The sequence below is a fragment of the Mirounga leonina genome, unplaced genomic scaffold (genome assembly GCF_011800145.1).
Source record: "Mirounga leonina isolate KUSES-001 unplaced genomic scaffold, KU_Mleo_1.0 Mir_53, whole genome shotgun sequence".
Taxonomy (NCBI): domain Eukaryota; kingdom Metazoa; phylum Chordata; class Mammalia; order Carnivora; family Phocidae; genus Mirounga; species Mirounga leonina.
The window spans coordinates 250,367-268,910 of NW_023270807.1; the positions used below are offsets into that span (position 1 = coordinate 250,367).

The 18,544-nt window shown below is 40.7% G+C and overlaps 2 protein-coding genes across 2 annotated transcripts in view; both read left to right on the top strand.

The window, feature by feature from the left end:
- LOC118001171 (SLA class II histocompatibility antigen, DQ haplotype D alpha chain-like) overlaps window positions 1-2,445 on the top strand; it is a 5,920-nt gene extending 3,475 nt beyond the window's left edge. Inside the window, exons 2-5 of the mRNA XM_034991170.1 lie at window positions 544-792; window positions 1,240-1,521; window positions 1,765-1,939; window positions 2,115-2,445. Coding sequence (XP_034847061.1) covers window positions 544-792; window positions 1,240-1,521; window positions 1,765-1,919 — 686 coding nt within the window. The 3' untranslated portion in view covers window positions 1,920-1,939; window positions 2,115-2,445. The remainder of the gene's footprint in view (window positions 1-543; window positions 793-1,239; window positions 1,522-1,764; window positions 1,940-2,114) is intronic.
- Window positions 1-18,544, top strand: part of LOC118001169 (DLA class II histocompatibility antigen, DR-1 beta chain) — a 301,107-nt gene that overhangs the window by 193,143 nt on the left and 89,420 nt on the right. The gene's annotated exons all lie outside the window — the stretch shown is intronic.

Genomic DNA, 18,544 nt, shown 5'->3' on the forward strand with positions numbered 1-18,544 from the left:
GAAGGAAGGAAGGAAGGAAGGAAGGAAGGAAGGAAGGAAGGAAGGAAAGCTACTGTAGAAAAAGTTCTGCTCTGAACCAGTCTTGGAGGGAAAGGAATCAAAATGTATGTATTAACTGATGAAAGAATTAAGTAAGAGATAAAACTTATGAAGCAGAGGGAAGTAAAGTGAATTTCTGAGAAAGGAAGCTAAAACCATGATAATTTGTTCATTCCTTCTTTCATTTCATTATAATATTTATCATAAGCCAACTGAGTATGCCAGATGCTGAGCTAGGTACACAGGGAACAGCAGTAACAAGGCCGTTGTAATTCTGCTCTCGTGGAGCCTACATGACAGTGGAAAAGCAGACTGTATTCTAACTGGACAACTATCAACACTGAGAGAGAGGGAGCAGGGAGCAGGTGCTGGGAAATTTGCCTAAAGACTGTGCCAAAGATGAAGCCCACTATATTTGAAAGCCAGTTTCTTCTGTCACTTGGTTTAATAAGGCTCTTTTCTCCCTCTGTTTTCTACTTCTCGCTCCTCACCCTTACTGATCAGCTGACCACGTTGGTTCCTATGGCATAAATGTCTACCAGTCTTATGGTCCCTCTGGCCAGTACACCCATGAATTTGATGGAGATGAGGAGTTCTATGTGGACCTGGAGAAGAAGGAAACTGTCTGGCAGCTGCCTATGTTTCAAACATACAGAAGATTTGACCCACAGGGCGCACTGACAAACTTGGCTACATTAAAACACAACTTGAACATCCTGACTGAACGGTCCAACTCCACCGCTGCTACCAATGGTATGTGTCCGCCACTCTGCCTCTCTTTACTGAACCTTCCTACACATCAGGTCTCATTCCCTTCCTCCCTACGATAGATACCCTTGACTAATTTCCAAGGATCTTTCCCCAGATCTTCTCATAGTAATTACTGAACACTCATCCTCTGCCATCTCAAAACTGAAATATTGCCATGTAGTACAAGGATCCTTACTCCCATACCATGTTCCTTGAATCCCTCAAGGAGAAGTCCTATAGATCTGCTACTTTAATAAGCATGCCCACAGAGGGAAGGGCACAAGGATAAAGTATAGGCAGTGTATGTACACTTTCCCAAGCAGAAGGTAAGCAAGAACTCTTCTACCATCAGATGGGGAACTGTTGATGGGAGGGCTCTTACAGGACACAATGCAGAACCTCAGGGCAGAGCTCTTTGCAATTCATATCAGTGCTGCTTCCTCACCACAGAGGTTCCTGAGGTGACTGTGTTTCTAAAGTCTCCTGCGATGCTGGGTCAGCCCAACACCCTCATCTGTTTTGTCGACAACATCTTTCCTCCCGTGATCAATGTCACATGGTTGAAGAATAGGCACTCAGTCACAAAAGGTGTTTCTGAAACCAGCTTCCTCGCCAAGAGGGATCATTCCTTCTTAAAGATCAGTTACCTCACCTTCCTTCCCTCTGCTGATGATATTTATGACTGCAAGGTGGAGCACTGGGGCCTGGATGAGCCACTTCTGAAACACTGGGGTATGTATGAATTCCACCCCCTTGGCACCTTCTTTCTCTATCAAGTCCAGGTATCCTGCCCTTTCGCCCCGGAATCTCATGTTTTCCACACTTTAAAGGTTTCGAATAATAGACTTTTCTCTCTTCCCTAACCATGGTGCCCTGAGTCCTCATGGAACCAAAACCATTCCTCCTGCCCCATCACACACATGGGTACATGAACCAACACTCTGCATTCTGACTTCCACAACCTCATTTTTACAGAACCTGAGATTCCAACCCCTATGTCAGAGCTGACAGAGACTGTGGTCTGTGCCATGGGGTTGACTGTGGGCCTTGTGGGCATCGTGGTGGGCACTGTCTTCATTATCCAAGGCCTGCACTCAGGTGGTGCTTCCAGACATCAAGGGCCTTTGTGAGCCACACCCTAGAAAAGGAGGTAAGGATTCAGATTTGTCAGAGCTGAGAGCCGGAGACACAGTTCAGGAGGGAGGAAAGTGGGAGGAGTTTGTGGACACAAATGTGGTTGAAAGGTTGTAGGAGTCTGGGGGAGGGCATGATGACAATACAGGAGCCCCCGAAGATCCAACCATCTCATGTCTGTACTATTGCAGGTACACCACATGCCCACCGACCAGAGCAGAAGAGTGGACTTGATAGGTGACCTAGCACTGTTTCCTGGCCGAGTTCATCATATTCCTTCTCTCTTCCAACGCTCCCCCTCTCTTCTCTTTTATGGAATTTAAGGTCCCCCTATATCCTCTGAGAGCTCACATATCCTTTGAAATTCTCCCGCCTTGACTGCCTGATTTGTTTTTCTTTTCTTAATTGTTACCTACAATGAGATCTCTGGGATATTCCACCCAGTTACCTAATTCTTTGTAACCCTGATCCAATATTCCCATGGAAACAATAAATTTCCCTTTATGAGATCTCTTAGTAAAATTTTTCTTGTCTTTCATCTCAGGGCTGACTAGGACCATCGTCCTTTATGCTTCAGGTCCACTTAATCTCGTTTTCTGGATTATGTTTCATGCCCAGTAACAGCAGAGCAAGCAAGTATATCATATTTGATATCTTAGCTGAGGTTAATATTTCTCTCTTCTTATTATTCCCACGCTTTGGCATTACCACTTTCCCCCCAATTCAGACATCAGTGAAAGTAGTATATGCCCTTTGTCCTTGGTATAGATTTCTTATAGAAGAAACACACACACACACACACACACACAAACAAGAAATAAGTTCATACTCCTTTTAGTATAGTTTTAAAAAGCTATGACAGAGAACTAAATTAGGATAAAGAAATTTTCAATTTCAAAAGTATTGAAAGTCAAAATTGTTTTCCAAAACTTTAAAATTTCAATTTGTGAAGAATGAATGATGATAGGACCAGCTTTCCTTGCCGTTCCTCACCCATGAGAAGATGAGAATTCTCTAGGCACAAAAAGAAATGGAAGTCAGTTACGGGGATATTAGAATAAGACCATAAGGTAAAAATCTGAGAAGAACCAAATACTTCGTTCTTACTTAGGGGTAGTAACAACAGGAAGAGGAATGGGAGTAGAAACCACAGACATATTTAAGCTTCTGAGAACACAGGTGTGGTTTGCCTCACTTCCTACATGAATCCCTGCTAGATAAACACATAGACTTTCCTGTGCCACCATGGCATGTCAGGGAGAGTAGAGTGAACATAGTTGCAGGATGTTTCTAGGCAGATCAGCTTAGGTCAAAGCTCACTGAATCCCTGTGCAGCCCTGTACACCCTGGGAAATAGCAAAACACTCCGATAACCCCAGTTCCCTGCCCCTCTCCCCTCACCCTTCCTGGTTAAGGAAAGAATGAGCCTATGAGAGAGAAATCCCAGGAGGGACAATATGGTGGAGATAATGTACTGGCAGATACGGATGCTGTATCTTCTTCTAGATTCATTGTCTCCTAGTGGAAACTCTGACAGAGGAAATGGATCAACAGATGAATTCTCTGGTTTTCTTGAGTGGGTCCAAGACTTCACTCTTGAAAATGTATGTGACTTGACTTGGAGTCATTTTGCCCTTTAAAATTGTTTTAGGCACAAATTTGCCTCAGTCTTTTCACTCTGCACCTACTGTGTCCATGCGGTGTATCTAAGACACTATTATGGAATAGCTATAAAATGTATGAGGCTGTCTCTGTCCATGCCACCTGCATGAATGAGCTTAAAGTGTAATTGGGGGGAAAAACACAATTTTAATACAATAATTGATAGAACATAGTTTGATAGAAACCTAAATGTAAATTCAGGAATCAGCACTTTATGGCTGGTATTTTAAACTTTATAATACTGACTAAATATATTCTGAGTCATATTTCTCATCCATAATGTGGAAGTGATAATACTTTGCTTGTAGTTATTGACAGAATTTGAATAATCTTGATATATAGGCTGTGTCTTACACATAGTATACAAATACATAAGAAATCATTGCTAGTTGTATCCATAATTAATTTTTTAAAAAGAATGGATCATATCATATAAAAAAAAAACCTTTCTTTTTCTGAGTCCATTAATGATTTAGCATATTCAAACATGGAGATATGAATGAATTTCTTTTCATAAGTTAGTGAGAGGATTTTTTTCCCCAGAAACTCAGAGACTTTGAGGTTCAGTTAGGCTAAGAGAATAGATACGGTATAGTTGTCAGTGACATATCACTGGTGGAGGGTTGCTAAGAGAATTCTTAGAACAATAAGTTGTAATATTTGACTTTGGGTTTTTAAGACAAAGGTTTGTTATATGTAACAGATCTTCTGCATGTTTACTTTGGGGAACAGTGGGAAAGATTCAAGGAGCAAAAGCTAATTGTGGGGTAGAAGTAAGAGAACAATTAAAAATAGAGACTAGGAATTAGTAAATTTAGGGAATCTGACCTAGCAGTTATCATGAAAATGTAGGTAACAGAACACAGAGGATGTCAAGCCAGTAAAACTACTCTGCATGATACTATAATGGTGGATACATGCCATTACACATTTGTTCAAACCCACAGAATGTACACAAGAGTGAACTCTAGTGTAAACCATGGAGTTTGGGGGATAATAATCTGTCAATGTAGTGTCATCATTTATAATAAATGTACCACTCTGGTAAAGGGTGTTGATAGTAGGGGAGTCTGTGCTTGGTGGGTACAAAGATATATGGGAAATCTCTGTACCTTCCACTCAATTTTGCTGTGAACCTAAAATTGCTCTAAAATAAAGTGTATTTAAAAAAAGGAAATGTCAGCAATTATGATATAAAATGTATAAAATAAAAATTTTAGTATAAAAAATGTAGATCATCTGAAAACGCACAAATGTACTCAGGAAGAGTTTTTGTCAATAGGCTTTCAAATAAATGTTATATAAATTTCAATGATTCATGAGTAATTTGGACATGGTGTGTGCGGGTGTGCACGTGCATGTGTGTGTTATTGTAATATAAGGGTTATATTGAATCACATTATAACCAGTGTTCCAAGAATATACAAATGCTGACCTACTCAGACTCCTTCCCAATGAAATACTGAGGAAAACAAATTTAATGGAAGTTGAATTTTATTAAGGGAATTCATTCATAAAGTCTTCATATAATTTTAAAGTGGAATTAATTCTAAAAACAAGAGCAATCATTTCATTTTCTCAGCTAAAAGTTAAAAGTGGGATCACCACATTACATTACTGTCAACAGAGTTATATATCAGACCTCATGATATTAAATTATGTGATTCTTAAAAAATTGAGTTATTTCTTTTTTTTTTTAATTTGACAGATAGAAAGCGAGAGAGAGCACACAAGCAAGGGGAGTGGGAGAGGGAGAAGCAGGCTTCCCGCTGAGCAGGGAGCCCAAAGCGGAACTCGATCCCAGGACCCTGGGATCATGACCTGAGCCGAAGGCAGACGCTCAACGACTGAGCCACCTAGGAGCCCCTATTTGAGTTATTTCTGATTGTGTACATAAAGTGTGACTTTATTAGTATTTAATATTAATACACTATTTAAAAATCACATCTTTCAGCAAATAATTTGCAAAGAAAAATAGAGACCAGAGAAACTTCACATTAAAAAAAACTGAAGATACATATCAGTCAAATGTTGGGCTTTGTTTGGATGCATATTCAAAAAAAACAACTGTTAAAAAATTCTTGTGAGACAATCTGAAAAATTGAACACTGGTTGTATTAAGAAATTACCTAATTTTAAGGCTGTTAATGGCAATATTATGTTTCTAGAAAGTCATTATATTTTAGATTGTCATAATAAAACATCTGTCAAGAAAAAGACATGATGTGTAAGATTATCTTCAAACTATTCCCATATATGTGTAAGATTAAGTGGGTGGGTTTACAAAATTATCCATGAATTAATAATTATTAAAGCCAGACTATTGATACATGGCACTATTCTCTTCAGTACCAAATATAGTTGAAATTTTCCATAATACAAAGGTTTTTTAAAGTATTCCAGGAAAGACAAAGGAAAAAAAATAGGCAGGGAAGCATTCTGTTTGAAGTTTTGTTGGTTTTTAAGATATTCCTCATTTTATCCCAGTTAGGAAACCGTGAGTATCCAAATCCTGCTCCACACTATAGACCTCCCAGTGATGTAACCCTAAAGAATATGTATGTACAAGGAATAATAGTAAAGGAAAGCAGAGTAATGCTCACTTTCTATTGGCTGGACTAAGCCCCAAACTTTACTAATATATTCACTAATTTAATCATAATGCAAAAATAAAAATGGTCATTGAGTACCAGTGTTGTGATACATATCATACATTCACTGGCTTCAGAGAATTTACATTCCAGTGGGAAGAAATATACATATATAAAATAATTCCACTAGCATATAATTATAAACTCTAAGAATTCATAAAGGAATCACTTATGTCTCAAATTCTCCCATCATGATCCAGGAGTTGTTATCTCTCTTTTTCTCAGCTTCTTTATTCTCCATCATTTGGTCTACTATATCACTAATTCTCTCTTCTGCCTCATTTATCCTAGGAGTTAGAGTCTCCATTTTTTATTGCATCTCATTAATAGCCCTTGTGATTTTGACTTGATTAGATTTTAGTTCTTTTATTTCTCCAGAAAGGGATTCTCTAGTGTCTTCTATACTTTTTTCAAGCCCAGCTAGTATCTTTACCATCATTATTCTGAACTCTAGTTCCAGTATCTTATAATTATGTCCATACTGATTAGGTCCTTGGCAGTCAGTACTGCCTCTTGTTCTCTTTTGAGGTGAGTTTTTCCATCTTGTCATTCTGTCCAGAGAAAAATAGGTGAACGAGAGAACAAAATACTAAATTGGCAACAACAACCACAGAGAAATATACACCAAACAAGTCAGAAGAGACCCAAAACCAAAAAAAAATTTTTTTTAATTAAAATTAAAAAAAAGAATATAATCAGACAGGTGGACAAAATGGTGCAATACACTGGATCCTGTGTGTATTTTGGTCTGTTTGTTAGATAAATAAATCCTAAAATTGTGAAGAAAAAAAAACTTACATATGTACAAAAACAAAATTAAATACTATGAAAGGATAGACTGTAACTGTAAAAATAAATATTAAAAGACACAAAAGAGGAATATAAACAGACAGGTGAACAGAACAGATCAATGCACTATATCCTGAGTCTATTTTGTTTGGTTTGTTACTAGAAACTACATCTCAAATTTGTAAGGAAAGAAAAACATTATACTCAAAAATAAAATTAAATACATTGAAAGGATAGAATGTAACTGTAAAGATGAAAATTTAAAAAGACCTTAACAAAGCAAGACAAAAAGAAAAAAGAGTGAGAGAAAATATGATCAGACAGGTGCAGAGAACAGAGCCATACACTAGATTCTGGGTGTATTTTGGTCTGCCAGTTAGAAGAATCTTATCCCAAAATTGTAAAGAAAGAAAAACTTACATACATACAAAAGTAAAAGTAAATACAATGAAAGGATAGAATATAACTGTAAAAATGAAAATAAAAAGATTTTTTAAAAAAGAGTTGACAAAATAAGAAATTCGTTGAAAAAGGAAAGACAAAAAAATTGAAAGACTAAAGAATCATGGGGTAAAAAGTCATGAATTCTATATACTATTTTCCTCTAGCGCAGGAGTTTTGCAGTTCTCTGTGATTTGTAAACTTGGTCTGAGCGAATCCTCTGCTGATCTTCTGGGAGAGGGGCTTGTTGCGCTGATTCTCTGTTGTCTTTGCCCCAGGCAGAATGCTCCGCCCTTGCCAGGGGGCCAGGCTGAGTAACTGCTCTGGATTGCTCTAGATTGCTCTATGTGGCTTTTGTTCCCTGAAGGCTTTCCACAACAGCTTTAGAGGATGAGAATTAAAATGGCGGCCTCCCACTCTCCAGCCCCAGAATTGAGAGCTTGGGGTCCCACTCCTCAGTGAGCCTTCAGAGAAAAGCAGTCAGTCACTCCTGTCTCCCTGGTCTCCAGCTGCACTCCATGCTCACCTGGCCTGGGACCAAGTTTTTCTATCTCAGGCAATCAACCCCAATACAGGTCTCCAAACCCTGCAGGTTCCTTCGGGGCACTGCTGCTCCTCTGGTCTTGTGTGTGTGTTGGGGGGGCGGTGGTGGGAAGAGGGGTCTCAGCATTCTTCCTCTTTCTGGATCCCCCTGCTTGGGGAGTGGTCAACCGACTGTGCAGGGGTTCGCAGTTTATGGCAACCCCAAGCTCAGAGCCCACTTCTGGGCTCACTGACTGCAGCCTGCTTCCGCATCCTGATGCCTGGGAACTCTGCTGCACTCAGGCACTCCCGGTCTTCCTGTGAACCCAGGGAATCCTGAGACCACACTGTCCCACGTGGGATTCTGCCCTGCTTCTCCACCTGAGCGCTCTTCAGGCAGCGACATCCCTCACTGGAGCAGACTTCTAAAAGTTCTGATTTTGTGCTCTGCTGCTTTATCACTTTTTGGTAGCTGGCTTATGGAGGCTCCCTCCCCCTGAGGTCTGTCTTCCTGTATACGGCCTCAGATTCACTTCTCCACATGTCCTACCTTGCAGAAAGTGGTTGTTTCCTATTTGTAGAGTTGCAGCTATTCTTTTCTTAGATCTCCAGTTGAGTTTGCAGGTGTTCAGAATGATTTGATAGCTAGCTGAATTCCTGGGACCAGATGAAATTAAGGTCTCTTACTCCTCCATCATCCTGGACCAAAATAACCTGAATAGACATTTTGCCAAGAAAGGTACTGAAATGGCCAACAGGTACATGAAAAGGTACTCAAAATTATTAATCATTAGGGAAATGCAAATCAAAACCACAATGAGATATCACCTCACCCCTGTTACAATCACTATCATCAGGAAAATAAGAAATAACAAGTGTTGGCAAAGATATGGAAAAAAGGGAAGCCTTATACACTGTTGGTAGGAATGTAACTTGGTTCAACCCTATGCAAAACAATGTGGAGGTTCCTCAAAAAATTGAGATAATTGTACCTTCATATCCATTGCAACTTTATTTACCATAGCCAAGACATGGAAAAAATGTAGGTGTCTGCTGATGATGAAGGGATAAAGCAAATGTTATATACACACACATAGACATATCACACTATGGAATACTACACAGCCATAAGAAAGAATGAAATCTTGCCATTTGTGACACCATGAATAGACCTTAAAGGTATTATGCTAAATGAAATAAATCAGGCAGAGAAAGCCATTCATTTTCACTTATATGTGGAATCTAAAAAACGAAACAAATGAAAAAACAAAACCAGACTCCTAGATACAGAGAACAGACTGTTGGTTGCCAGAGGAGAGAGGGGTTCGGTGGTGGGCAAAATGGGTGAAAATATCAAGAGGAATAAATTTCCAGTTATAAAAGAAATAAATCATAGGATGTAATGTATAGCACAAGGAATAGACAATAATACTGTACTAACTTTGTATGGTGACAAAGGTAACCAGACTTATTACACTGATCATTTCAAAATGCATATAAATGTTGAATTAGTATGTTGTATACCTGAAACTCATATAATATTATATATCATTTATACTTGAATTAATTTTCTATGGTGACAGATGTTAACTAGACTTACTGTAGTGATCATTTCACAAAATATACAAATATCAAGTCATGCTGTACACCTGAAAATAATATAATGTTATATGTCAATTATACCTCAATAAAAAAGAAATGACTTTTTTCACTTTGAAAAAAAGGTCTTGGCAACAATTTTTTGGATATAAAACCAAAAGCACAAGCAACAAAAGCAAAAATAAACAAGTGGGACTACATCAAATTCTAAAACTTCTGCACAGCCAAACAATCAGCCAGATGTAAAGGCAACCTGTGGAATGAGATAAAACATATATTTGTAAACCATCTTTCTAACAGGGGGTTAATATAAAGGCACCCATACAAATCAAGAACAAAGAAAACAAACTGATTTTAAAAAGGGCAGAGGAAGACTTCCAGGGAAGAGGGCAGAGTGGGAGGATCCTAGGCTCACCTCATCCCATGGATACAACTAGATAACATCTACATCAGTGTAAATACCCCAGAAAACCACCTGAAGCCTGGCAGAACAGACTCTCCACAGCTAAATGGAGAGAAGAGTTCATATCCAAGAGGGAAGGAAGGGCAGAGATGCAGTCAGGAGTTAAATGGACCCACAGGACTGTCCACAGGAGATGGGATGCTGTGGGCTCAGAGAGGGGAAGGAAGCAGACCTTTACACTAGGTTCTCCAGGCACATGAAACCCACACAGGGAAGATGAATCCCCATAACTTTTGACTTTGAAAACCAGGGTGACAGAATTTTGTGGGTTCTTATCATCAGCAGGGCTTAATACCTGGAACTTTAAAAATCAGCAGGCTTGGTTCCTGGGTGGCCAGAGGGCAATAGGAAACTGAGTCATTGCCCAGACAACACAACAAACAGCCCCGGGGAGATACAGCATGCAAGCAGCAGTTTGAAAACCGCCTGGGGTATACAGGAGGGAGTTTTGTTTACTAATCTCAGAGCATGTGCTGGAGTGGCAGGGATCTTTGGGAGATTTCTCCAAGAACAAGAGAGCTGATGGGTGTCATTTCTATCCCTTGCTGCTCACCCTAGATGCACAGACACTTGCAGGAATCAGAGCAGAACCAACACTTGTTACCTAACTTGCTAACAGTGCACCCCACCCCCACATTCTCTTAGTGACACACCCACTTCAACCAGACCTCAGCTCCGGGATCTCTCCCACATCAAACCTATGCAAACCTTGATAACACCTCACAGCCTGCCCTGCCTTCTCCTATGGGCCTGCCCCCTACACTACCTCTGGCCAAAGGCCATCTGAAGAAATGCCACATATCTGGCAGGATGCAAGCAGCCCTGACAGGGGCCAGCACCACTCCAAAGTGACTCTTGCATGAGGAAGAGGGAAGATAACCACACACATGAGCCCAATCACAGCCCCAGCAGTGGGTTGGGGACAGACATCTGGTCTGACTGCAGTCCCCGCCCAACAACAAAAGCTTCTCAGGAGACAACACAGAGAAAGGAGCGAGCAGTTCAGTGCTACCCTATCTCTGGCAAACACCTGGTCTGACTCAACTCAAGCCCAACCCACCCCCAGACTGCCCCACTAACAACACAGGGACCAAACTCTGCCTACAATAGGCACAGAGAGCCATTGTAGATAACTGAACTGAAGGTAAATGTGGCTTAGCCACAACAGTAGGGTGCATGCAACATACATAGGAGACAACATTGAAGCACCCAGTTCTGGTGAACAGGGGACAGTGCACTGCAGGGTGCCACAGGACCTCTACTTCATAAAGTCACTAGTTTCAAGAGTAGGAGTTGTAGCTGACTTTCCTAACACATAGAAAGAGACCCAGAGAGTTAGACAAAATGAGACAGAGGAATGTGTCCCAAATGAAAAAACAGGTCAAAAATCACAGGAAAAGAGTTAAACCAAAAGAAGAAAATTAATATGCTTAATAAAGAATTAAAGTAATGGTCATAAAGATACTCAATGGACTTGAGAAAAGAGTGGAGGACCTCAGTGAAACCCTTAATGAAAAGATAGACTTGGGGAAGATGACAGCGTAGGAGGACACTGAGCTTTCCCTGTCCCACGTTCATGACTAGATATCATCCACATCCAAGTCAGTAAACCAGAGAGTGATCCAAAGACTGGCAGAACAAACTCCACAACTAAACAGAGAAGAAGCTGCACCTGAAAGTTAACCTTTCAGGCCAGAATGGTGGAAGGAGGCTGTCTGCAGGAGGGACGGAGCCGCACACGTGGAGAGGGCTGAGAAACAGGCCCTCACACCAAGAAGCTTCCCAGGGAAGACTAATGCCCAAAAAATCTGGCTTTAAAGACCAGAGGGGCTAAATTCTGTGCATTTTTAAAATCAGTGAGACTCGGAGCCTGGAGCTTTAATAGTCAGCTGACCTCACACTGGGTGAGGTGAGAAGGTGAGTGATAGCTGGATCGCTGTCTTTAAAAAGACAGCAGCCTGCACGAAGAGGCAACATAAAAAGGACGGTTTCCACAGGATGGGGACACCCAGGAGACAGATCTGTTCATACTGATTTCAGAGCCTGTTGGGGGGCTTCTCTGAAAAAGAAGGAGCTGTCCGTCACCATTTTCCAACTCTGCCTGCCAGCATAAACACAGAGCCAACTGCAGGAGGTGGCACTGCTCAGACGCTTGCTAACTAACCTGCTGGCAGTGTTCCAGGCCCATGAATTCCCCTGAGGACTCACCCACTCCCAGCCCACTAGCCTCAGCCCTGGGCTTAGAGCAAACTTTGATAAAGTCATTCTGGCACCTGCCAAGCTGCAGGGTGCACAGGTGCCACCGCATACTGCGACCTGCCACCCCACAACACCCCGGCACTACGCAGCCCCCAGCCCCCGCTGAGCGCTGCGCATAGCTGCCACCCCACAGTGTAACCAGCCACACCCCCCCAACCATTGTCATGTGCTGGGCCCTGCTGAACCCAGCCACCACCGCGGGCCACACCTAGCCCCAGTCCACCGGCCACCCCAGCAGGCAGCCCCCAAACACTGCAGTGCTTCAGTGGATCTGGCATGAGACTAGTGTCCCAGTGCAAATTTTGCTAAAACCAGCATCCTGCTCCCAACTTTCCTAGCAGACACACCCTCAGAGCTGGGCTGCCTGGGCTCCACTAATACCACAGAGAGCAAACACAGCCCAAAATAGGCAGAGAGCCAGTGCAAACGACAGCACTGAGAGGAAAAGTGTCTCAGACACAACAAGAGGGCATAAGCAACACATATAGGATACTACTTGAAGTGCCAGGTCCTGGTGAACAGGGAACACTGCACCGTAGGCCATCCCAGGATCTCATCCTCATAAAGTCACTAATTTCACGAGCAGAAGACATAGCTGACTTTCTTAACACAGAGAAACAGACGCAGAGAGGCAAATGAAATGAGGAGACAAAGAAATTTATCCAAAATGAAAGGAGAGAAGAGCTAAGATGGCAGTGTATAGGAGGACCCTACACTCATCTCACCCCTTGAACACAACTAGATAACTATCGGATCATTCTAAATACCACAGAAATCAACCTGAAGACTGACAAAACAAACTTCACAACTAAAGGGAGAGAAGAAGCCATGTCAAGGAAGGTAGGAAGTGCAGAACAGTGATTTGGGGGAGAAACAGATCAAGGGTGCTGCAGACAGGAGGGAGCCATGGTCACAGAGAAAGGCAAGAGAGAGAGGGGCACACAGGTGAACGTGCAAGAAGAACACATTTCCCCAAAGTCATTGGCTGGGAAAATGAGGGGAGTTGATTTTCTTGAGTTCTTGCAACCAGCAAGACTTAACGATTGGAGTTTTAAAGGTCAGGGGGCGATCTGAAGAACACTGGGGACCCATGAAGGGTGGGGAGGGATTATTCCCTCTACTTAGAGCTGGTCCCTGAGAGGCAGAGCTCAGGGAGATGCCTCTCTGGGAACAAGGAGCTGGCCAGTGCCATTTCCTCCCCCACCGCTCAGCATAAACACAGAGCAGCCTGCAGAAAGTAGCTTAGCCCTGAACTGGCTGCTTACAAGTCCCACCCCTCTGCACTCTGGCATGACTGCCTGTCTCTGTCAAGTTTGCGTCAGTCCCAGCTTGGCAGGTCCCTTCCCCAGAAGACCAGCAGAAACCCCAGTCCACACTGTGTCTCCCAACCAGAGAGTCCTGCAAAGCTCCAGTTCTAGTGGAAGTAGTATCAAGTCTCATTTAACAAGCAGACCAGCACATACCTACTTAAACCTTGCCACATTCTGGTCACGAACCAAACACCACCCCCCACCCCCCACCCCCCCCGCAGGCAAGGAGAGCCTCTGCAGACACCTGGCATGAATAATGGAGCAGCCAAAACCCAACAGCAGGGCACCTGCAGCACACGGCAGACATACTCCCTGAAGTGCCAGCACTGGACACTATACGGCCTCTTCTTCATCAAGCCATTACTCTCAGGAGCAGGGAATGTAACAGGCTTTTCTAACATAGGGAAGAAGGCAGAAACATAGACAAAATGTCAAGACAGAGGAATTCATCCCAAATGAAAGAACAAGATAAGGTCACAACCGAGACCCAAGTGAAACAGACATAAGTAACATGACCAATGGAGAATTTAAAGCAATGATCATAAGGACACTTGCTGGGCTTGAGAAAAGAATGGAAGACTTCAGGAAGGTCCAAAAAGCACAAATCAGAAATGAAAAATGCAATAACTGAGACTGGAAACAGGGTGGATGCAATGAACACAAGGCTGGAAGAAGCAGAGAAATGAATAAGTGATATAGAACACAAAATGATGGAAATAATGAAGCTGAACAAAAAAGAGAAAGAATTATGGAACACAACAACAGATGTAGGGAACTCAGTGACTCCATGAAACATAGTAACATTTGTACCATAGGAGTCTCAGAGGAAGAACAGAGAGAAAGGGAGGCAGCAAATTTATTTGAGGAAATAATAGCTAAAAACTTCCCTAATCTGGGGAAGGAAACAAACATCCAGATCCAGGAGGCACAGAGAGCTCCCATCAAAATCAACAAAAGCAGATTAACACCAACACATATTGTAATTAAATTTACCAAAAAGAGCAATAAAGAAAAAAACCCTAAAAGCAGAAAGACAAAAGAAGTCCTTAACTAACAAGGGAAGAGCCATAAGGCTAGATACAAATTTCTCAACAGAAATTTAGCAAGCCAGAAGACATGGCATGATATATTCAACATGTTGAATGGGAAAAATCTGAAGCCAAGAATACTCTATCCAGCAAGGTTATCATTCAGAATAGAAGGAGAAATAAAGGGGCGCCTGGGTGGCTCAGTCAGTTAAGCGGCTGCCTTCGGCTCAGGTCATGATCCCAGGGTCCTGGGATCGAGCCCCACATCGGGCTCCCTGCTCGGCAGAGAGCCTGCTTCTCCCTCTCCCTCTGTCTGCTGCTCTGCCTACTTGTGCTCTCTCCCTCTCTCTCTCTGTTAAATAAATAAATAAAAATCTTAAAAAAAAAAAAAAAAAAGAAGAAGAAGAAGAAGAAGAAATAAAGAGTTTCCCAGACAAACAAATACTACAGGAGCTCATGAGCAGCAAACCAGCCTGTAAGAAATATTAAAGGGGGGGGCGCCTGGGTGGCTCAGTCGTTCAGCATCTGCCTTCAACTCAGGTCATGATCCCAGGGTCCTGGGATCGAGCCCCACATCGGGCTCCCTGCTCAGCGGGAAGCCTGCTCCTCCCTCTCCCACTCTCCCTGCTTGTGTTCCTGCTCTCGCTGCGTCTCTCACTGTCAAATAAATAAATAAAATCTTAAAAAAAAAAAAAAAAGAAATATTAAAGAGGAATCTTTGAGTGGAAAGGAAAGAATAAAAGTGACAAAGACAAGAAAGGAACAGAGAAAATCTGCAGAAACAATGATAAGACAAGTAATAAAATGGCGCTAAACACATATCTATCAATAATTACTTCGAATGTAAATAGACTAAATCTCCAATCAAAAGACATAGGGTGTCAGAATGGATTAAAAAAAAAAATAACCCCCACCCATCTATATGCTGCCTACAAGAGACTCATTTGAGACCTAAACACAACTGCAGATTGAAAGTGAGGGGATGGAGAAACATTTATCATGCAAAAGAAAGCCAGAGTAGTAATACTTATTTTGGACAAATGAGACTTTAAAACAAAGACAGTAACAAGAGATAAAGAAGGGCACTATATCATAATAAAGGGGTCAATCCAATAAGAAGATCTAACAACTGTAAATATTTACACAGCCAATATGGGAGCATCCAAATATATAAAACAATAACATGAAGGAATTCATTAATAACAATACAATAATAGTAGTGGACTTTTCACCGCACTTACATCAATGGACAGATCATCTAGGCAGAAAATCAACAAGGAAACAATGGCTTTGAATGACACACTGGACCAGAAGAACTTAACAGATATATTCAGAAGATTCCATCCTAAACCAGCAGAATACGCATTCTTTTAAAGGGCATATGGGACATTCTCCAAAATAGTCACATCCTAGGTCACAACTCAGGCCTCAACAAGTACAAAAAGATTGAGATCATACCATACATATTTTCTGCCCACAATGCTGTGAAACTTGAAGGCAACCCCAAGAAAAAATTTGGAAAGACCACAAATTCACGGAGGTTAAACAATATGCTGCTAAACAATGCACGGATCAGCCTGGAAATCAAAGAAGAAATAAAAAAAAAAATACATGGAAACAAATAAAAATGAAAACACAATGGTCCAAACCTTTGGCATGGAGCAAAAGTGGACCTAAGAGGGAAGTATATAGCAATACAGGCTTACTTTAAAAAACAAGAAAAGTCTCAAATAAGCAACCTAACCGTATACCAAAAGGAGCCTACACCTAAAGGAAAAAACACACACACACACACAACAACAACAGCAACAAACAAAACCTAAAGGCAGCAGAAGAAAGGACATAATAAAGATTAGAGCAGAAATAAATGATATAGAAACTAAAAAAACAATTGAAGAAATCAATGAAACCATGAGCTGATTCTTTGAAAAAAATTAATCAAATTTATAAACCACTATCCCAGATTTATCAAAAAGAAAAGTGACCCAAGTAAATAAAATCACAAATGAAAGAGGAGAGATCATAACCAACATCACAGAAATATGAACAATTATAAGAGAATATTATGAAAAACTATATGCCAACAAATTGGACAACATGGAAGAAATGGATAAATTCCTAAAAACATATAAACTACCAAAACTGAAACAGGAAGAAACAGAAAATTTGAAAAGACCAATAACCAGCAAAGACACTGAATCAGTAATAAAAGAAAAATCTCCCAACAAAAAAAGTCCAGGGCCAGATGGCTTCACAGGGGAATTCTACCAAACATTTAAAGAAGAGTTAACATCTATTCTTCTCACATTTTTCCAAAAAAATAGAAATGGAAGGAAGACTTCAAATCCATTCTATGAGGCCTTGATTCCAAAACCAGGTAAAGACTCCACTAAAAATGAGAACTATAGGCTAATTTCCCTGATGAAAAAAATCTCAATAAAATACTAGCAAATCAAATCCAGCAGTACATTAAAATAATCATTCACCATGGATCAAGTGAGATTTTTCCCTGGACTGCAAGGGTGGTTCAATATTCGCAAATCAGTCAATATTAATCAAAGGGAATATAAGAACCATATGACCCTCTCAATAGATGCAGAAAAAACATTTAACAAAGTACAACATCCACACATAATAAAAGCCCTCAACAAAGTAGGGCTATAGGAAACATACCTCAACATAATAGAGGCCATATATAAAAAACTGACACTTAATATCATCCTTAATGGGGAAAAACTGAAAGCTTTTCCTCTATGGTCAGAAACAAGACAGAAATGTCCACTCTCACCATAGTACTGGAAGTCCTAGCCTCAGCAATCAGACAACAAAAAGAAAGAAAGGCATCCAAATCAGCTAGGGAGAAGTCACACTTTCACTACACTATATAGAAAACACAAAAGACTCCAGCAAAAAAAATTGCTAGAACTGTTATACAAATTCAGTAAAGCTGCATGATACAAACTCAACATACAGAGAGGTCTGGTACATTTCTGTACTCCAATAGTGAAGCAGCAGAAAGAAAAATCAAGGAACCACTCCTATTTATAATTGCACAAAAAGGAATAAGATACCTAGGAATAAACCTAACCAAAGAGGCAAAAAATCTGTATTCTGAAAACTGTAAAACAGTGATAAAAGAAATTGAAGATGACACAAAGAAATGGAAAACCATTGCTTGTTCATGATTTGGAAGAACAAATATTTTTAAAATGTCTATACTACCCAAAGCAATCTATACATTTTAATGCAATCCCTATCAAAATACCAACCACATTTTTCACAGTCCTAAAACAAACAATCTTATAATCTGTACGGAACCACAAAAGATGCCAAATAGCCAAAGCAACCTTGAAAAAGAAAAGCAAAGCTGGAGGCATCATGATTCTGGTCTTCAAGCTCTATTACAAAGCTGTAGTGATAAAGACAGTATGATACTGACACAAAAACAGACACATAGATCAATGGATCAGAATAGAAAACCCAGAAATGAACCCACAACTTTATGGTTAATTAATCTTAGACAAAGCAAGAAAGAATATCCAATAGGAAAAAAGACAATTTCTTCAGCAAATGGTGTTGGGAAAACTAGGAAACAACATACAAAAGAATGACACTGGACCACTTTCTTACATAGTACACAAAAATAAATTGAAAATGGACAGAAGACCTAAATGTGAGACAGGAAACCATTAAAATCCTAGAGGAGAACACATGCAGCAACCTCTTTGACATCAGCTGCAGCAATTTCTACTAGATATGTCCCCTGAGACAAAGGAAGGGAAAGCAAAAATAAACTGTTGGGGTTTCATCAAAATAAAAAGTTTCTGCACAGTGAAGGAAACCTCAGAACTAAAAGGCAAACCTATGGAATAGGAGAAGATATTTGTAAATGACATA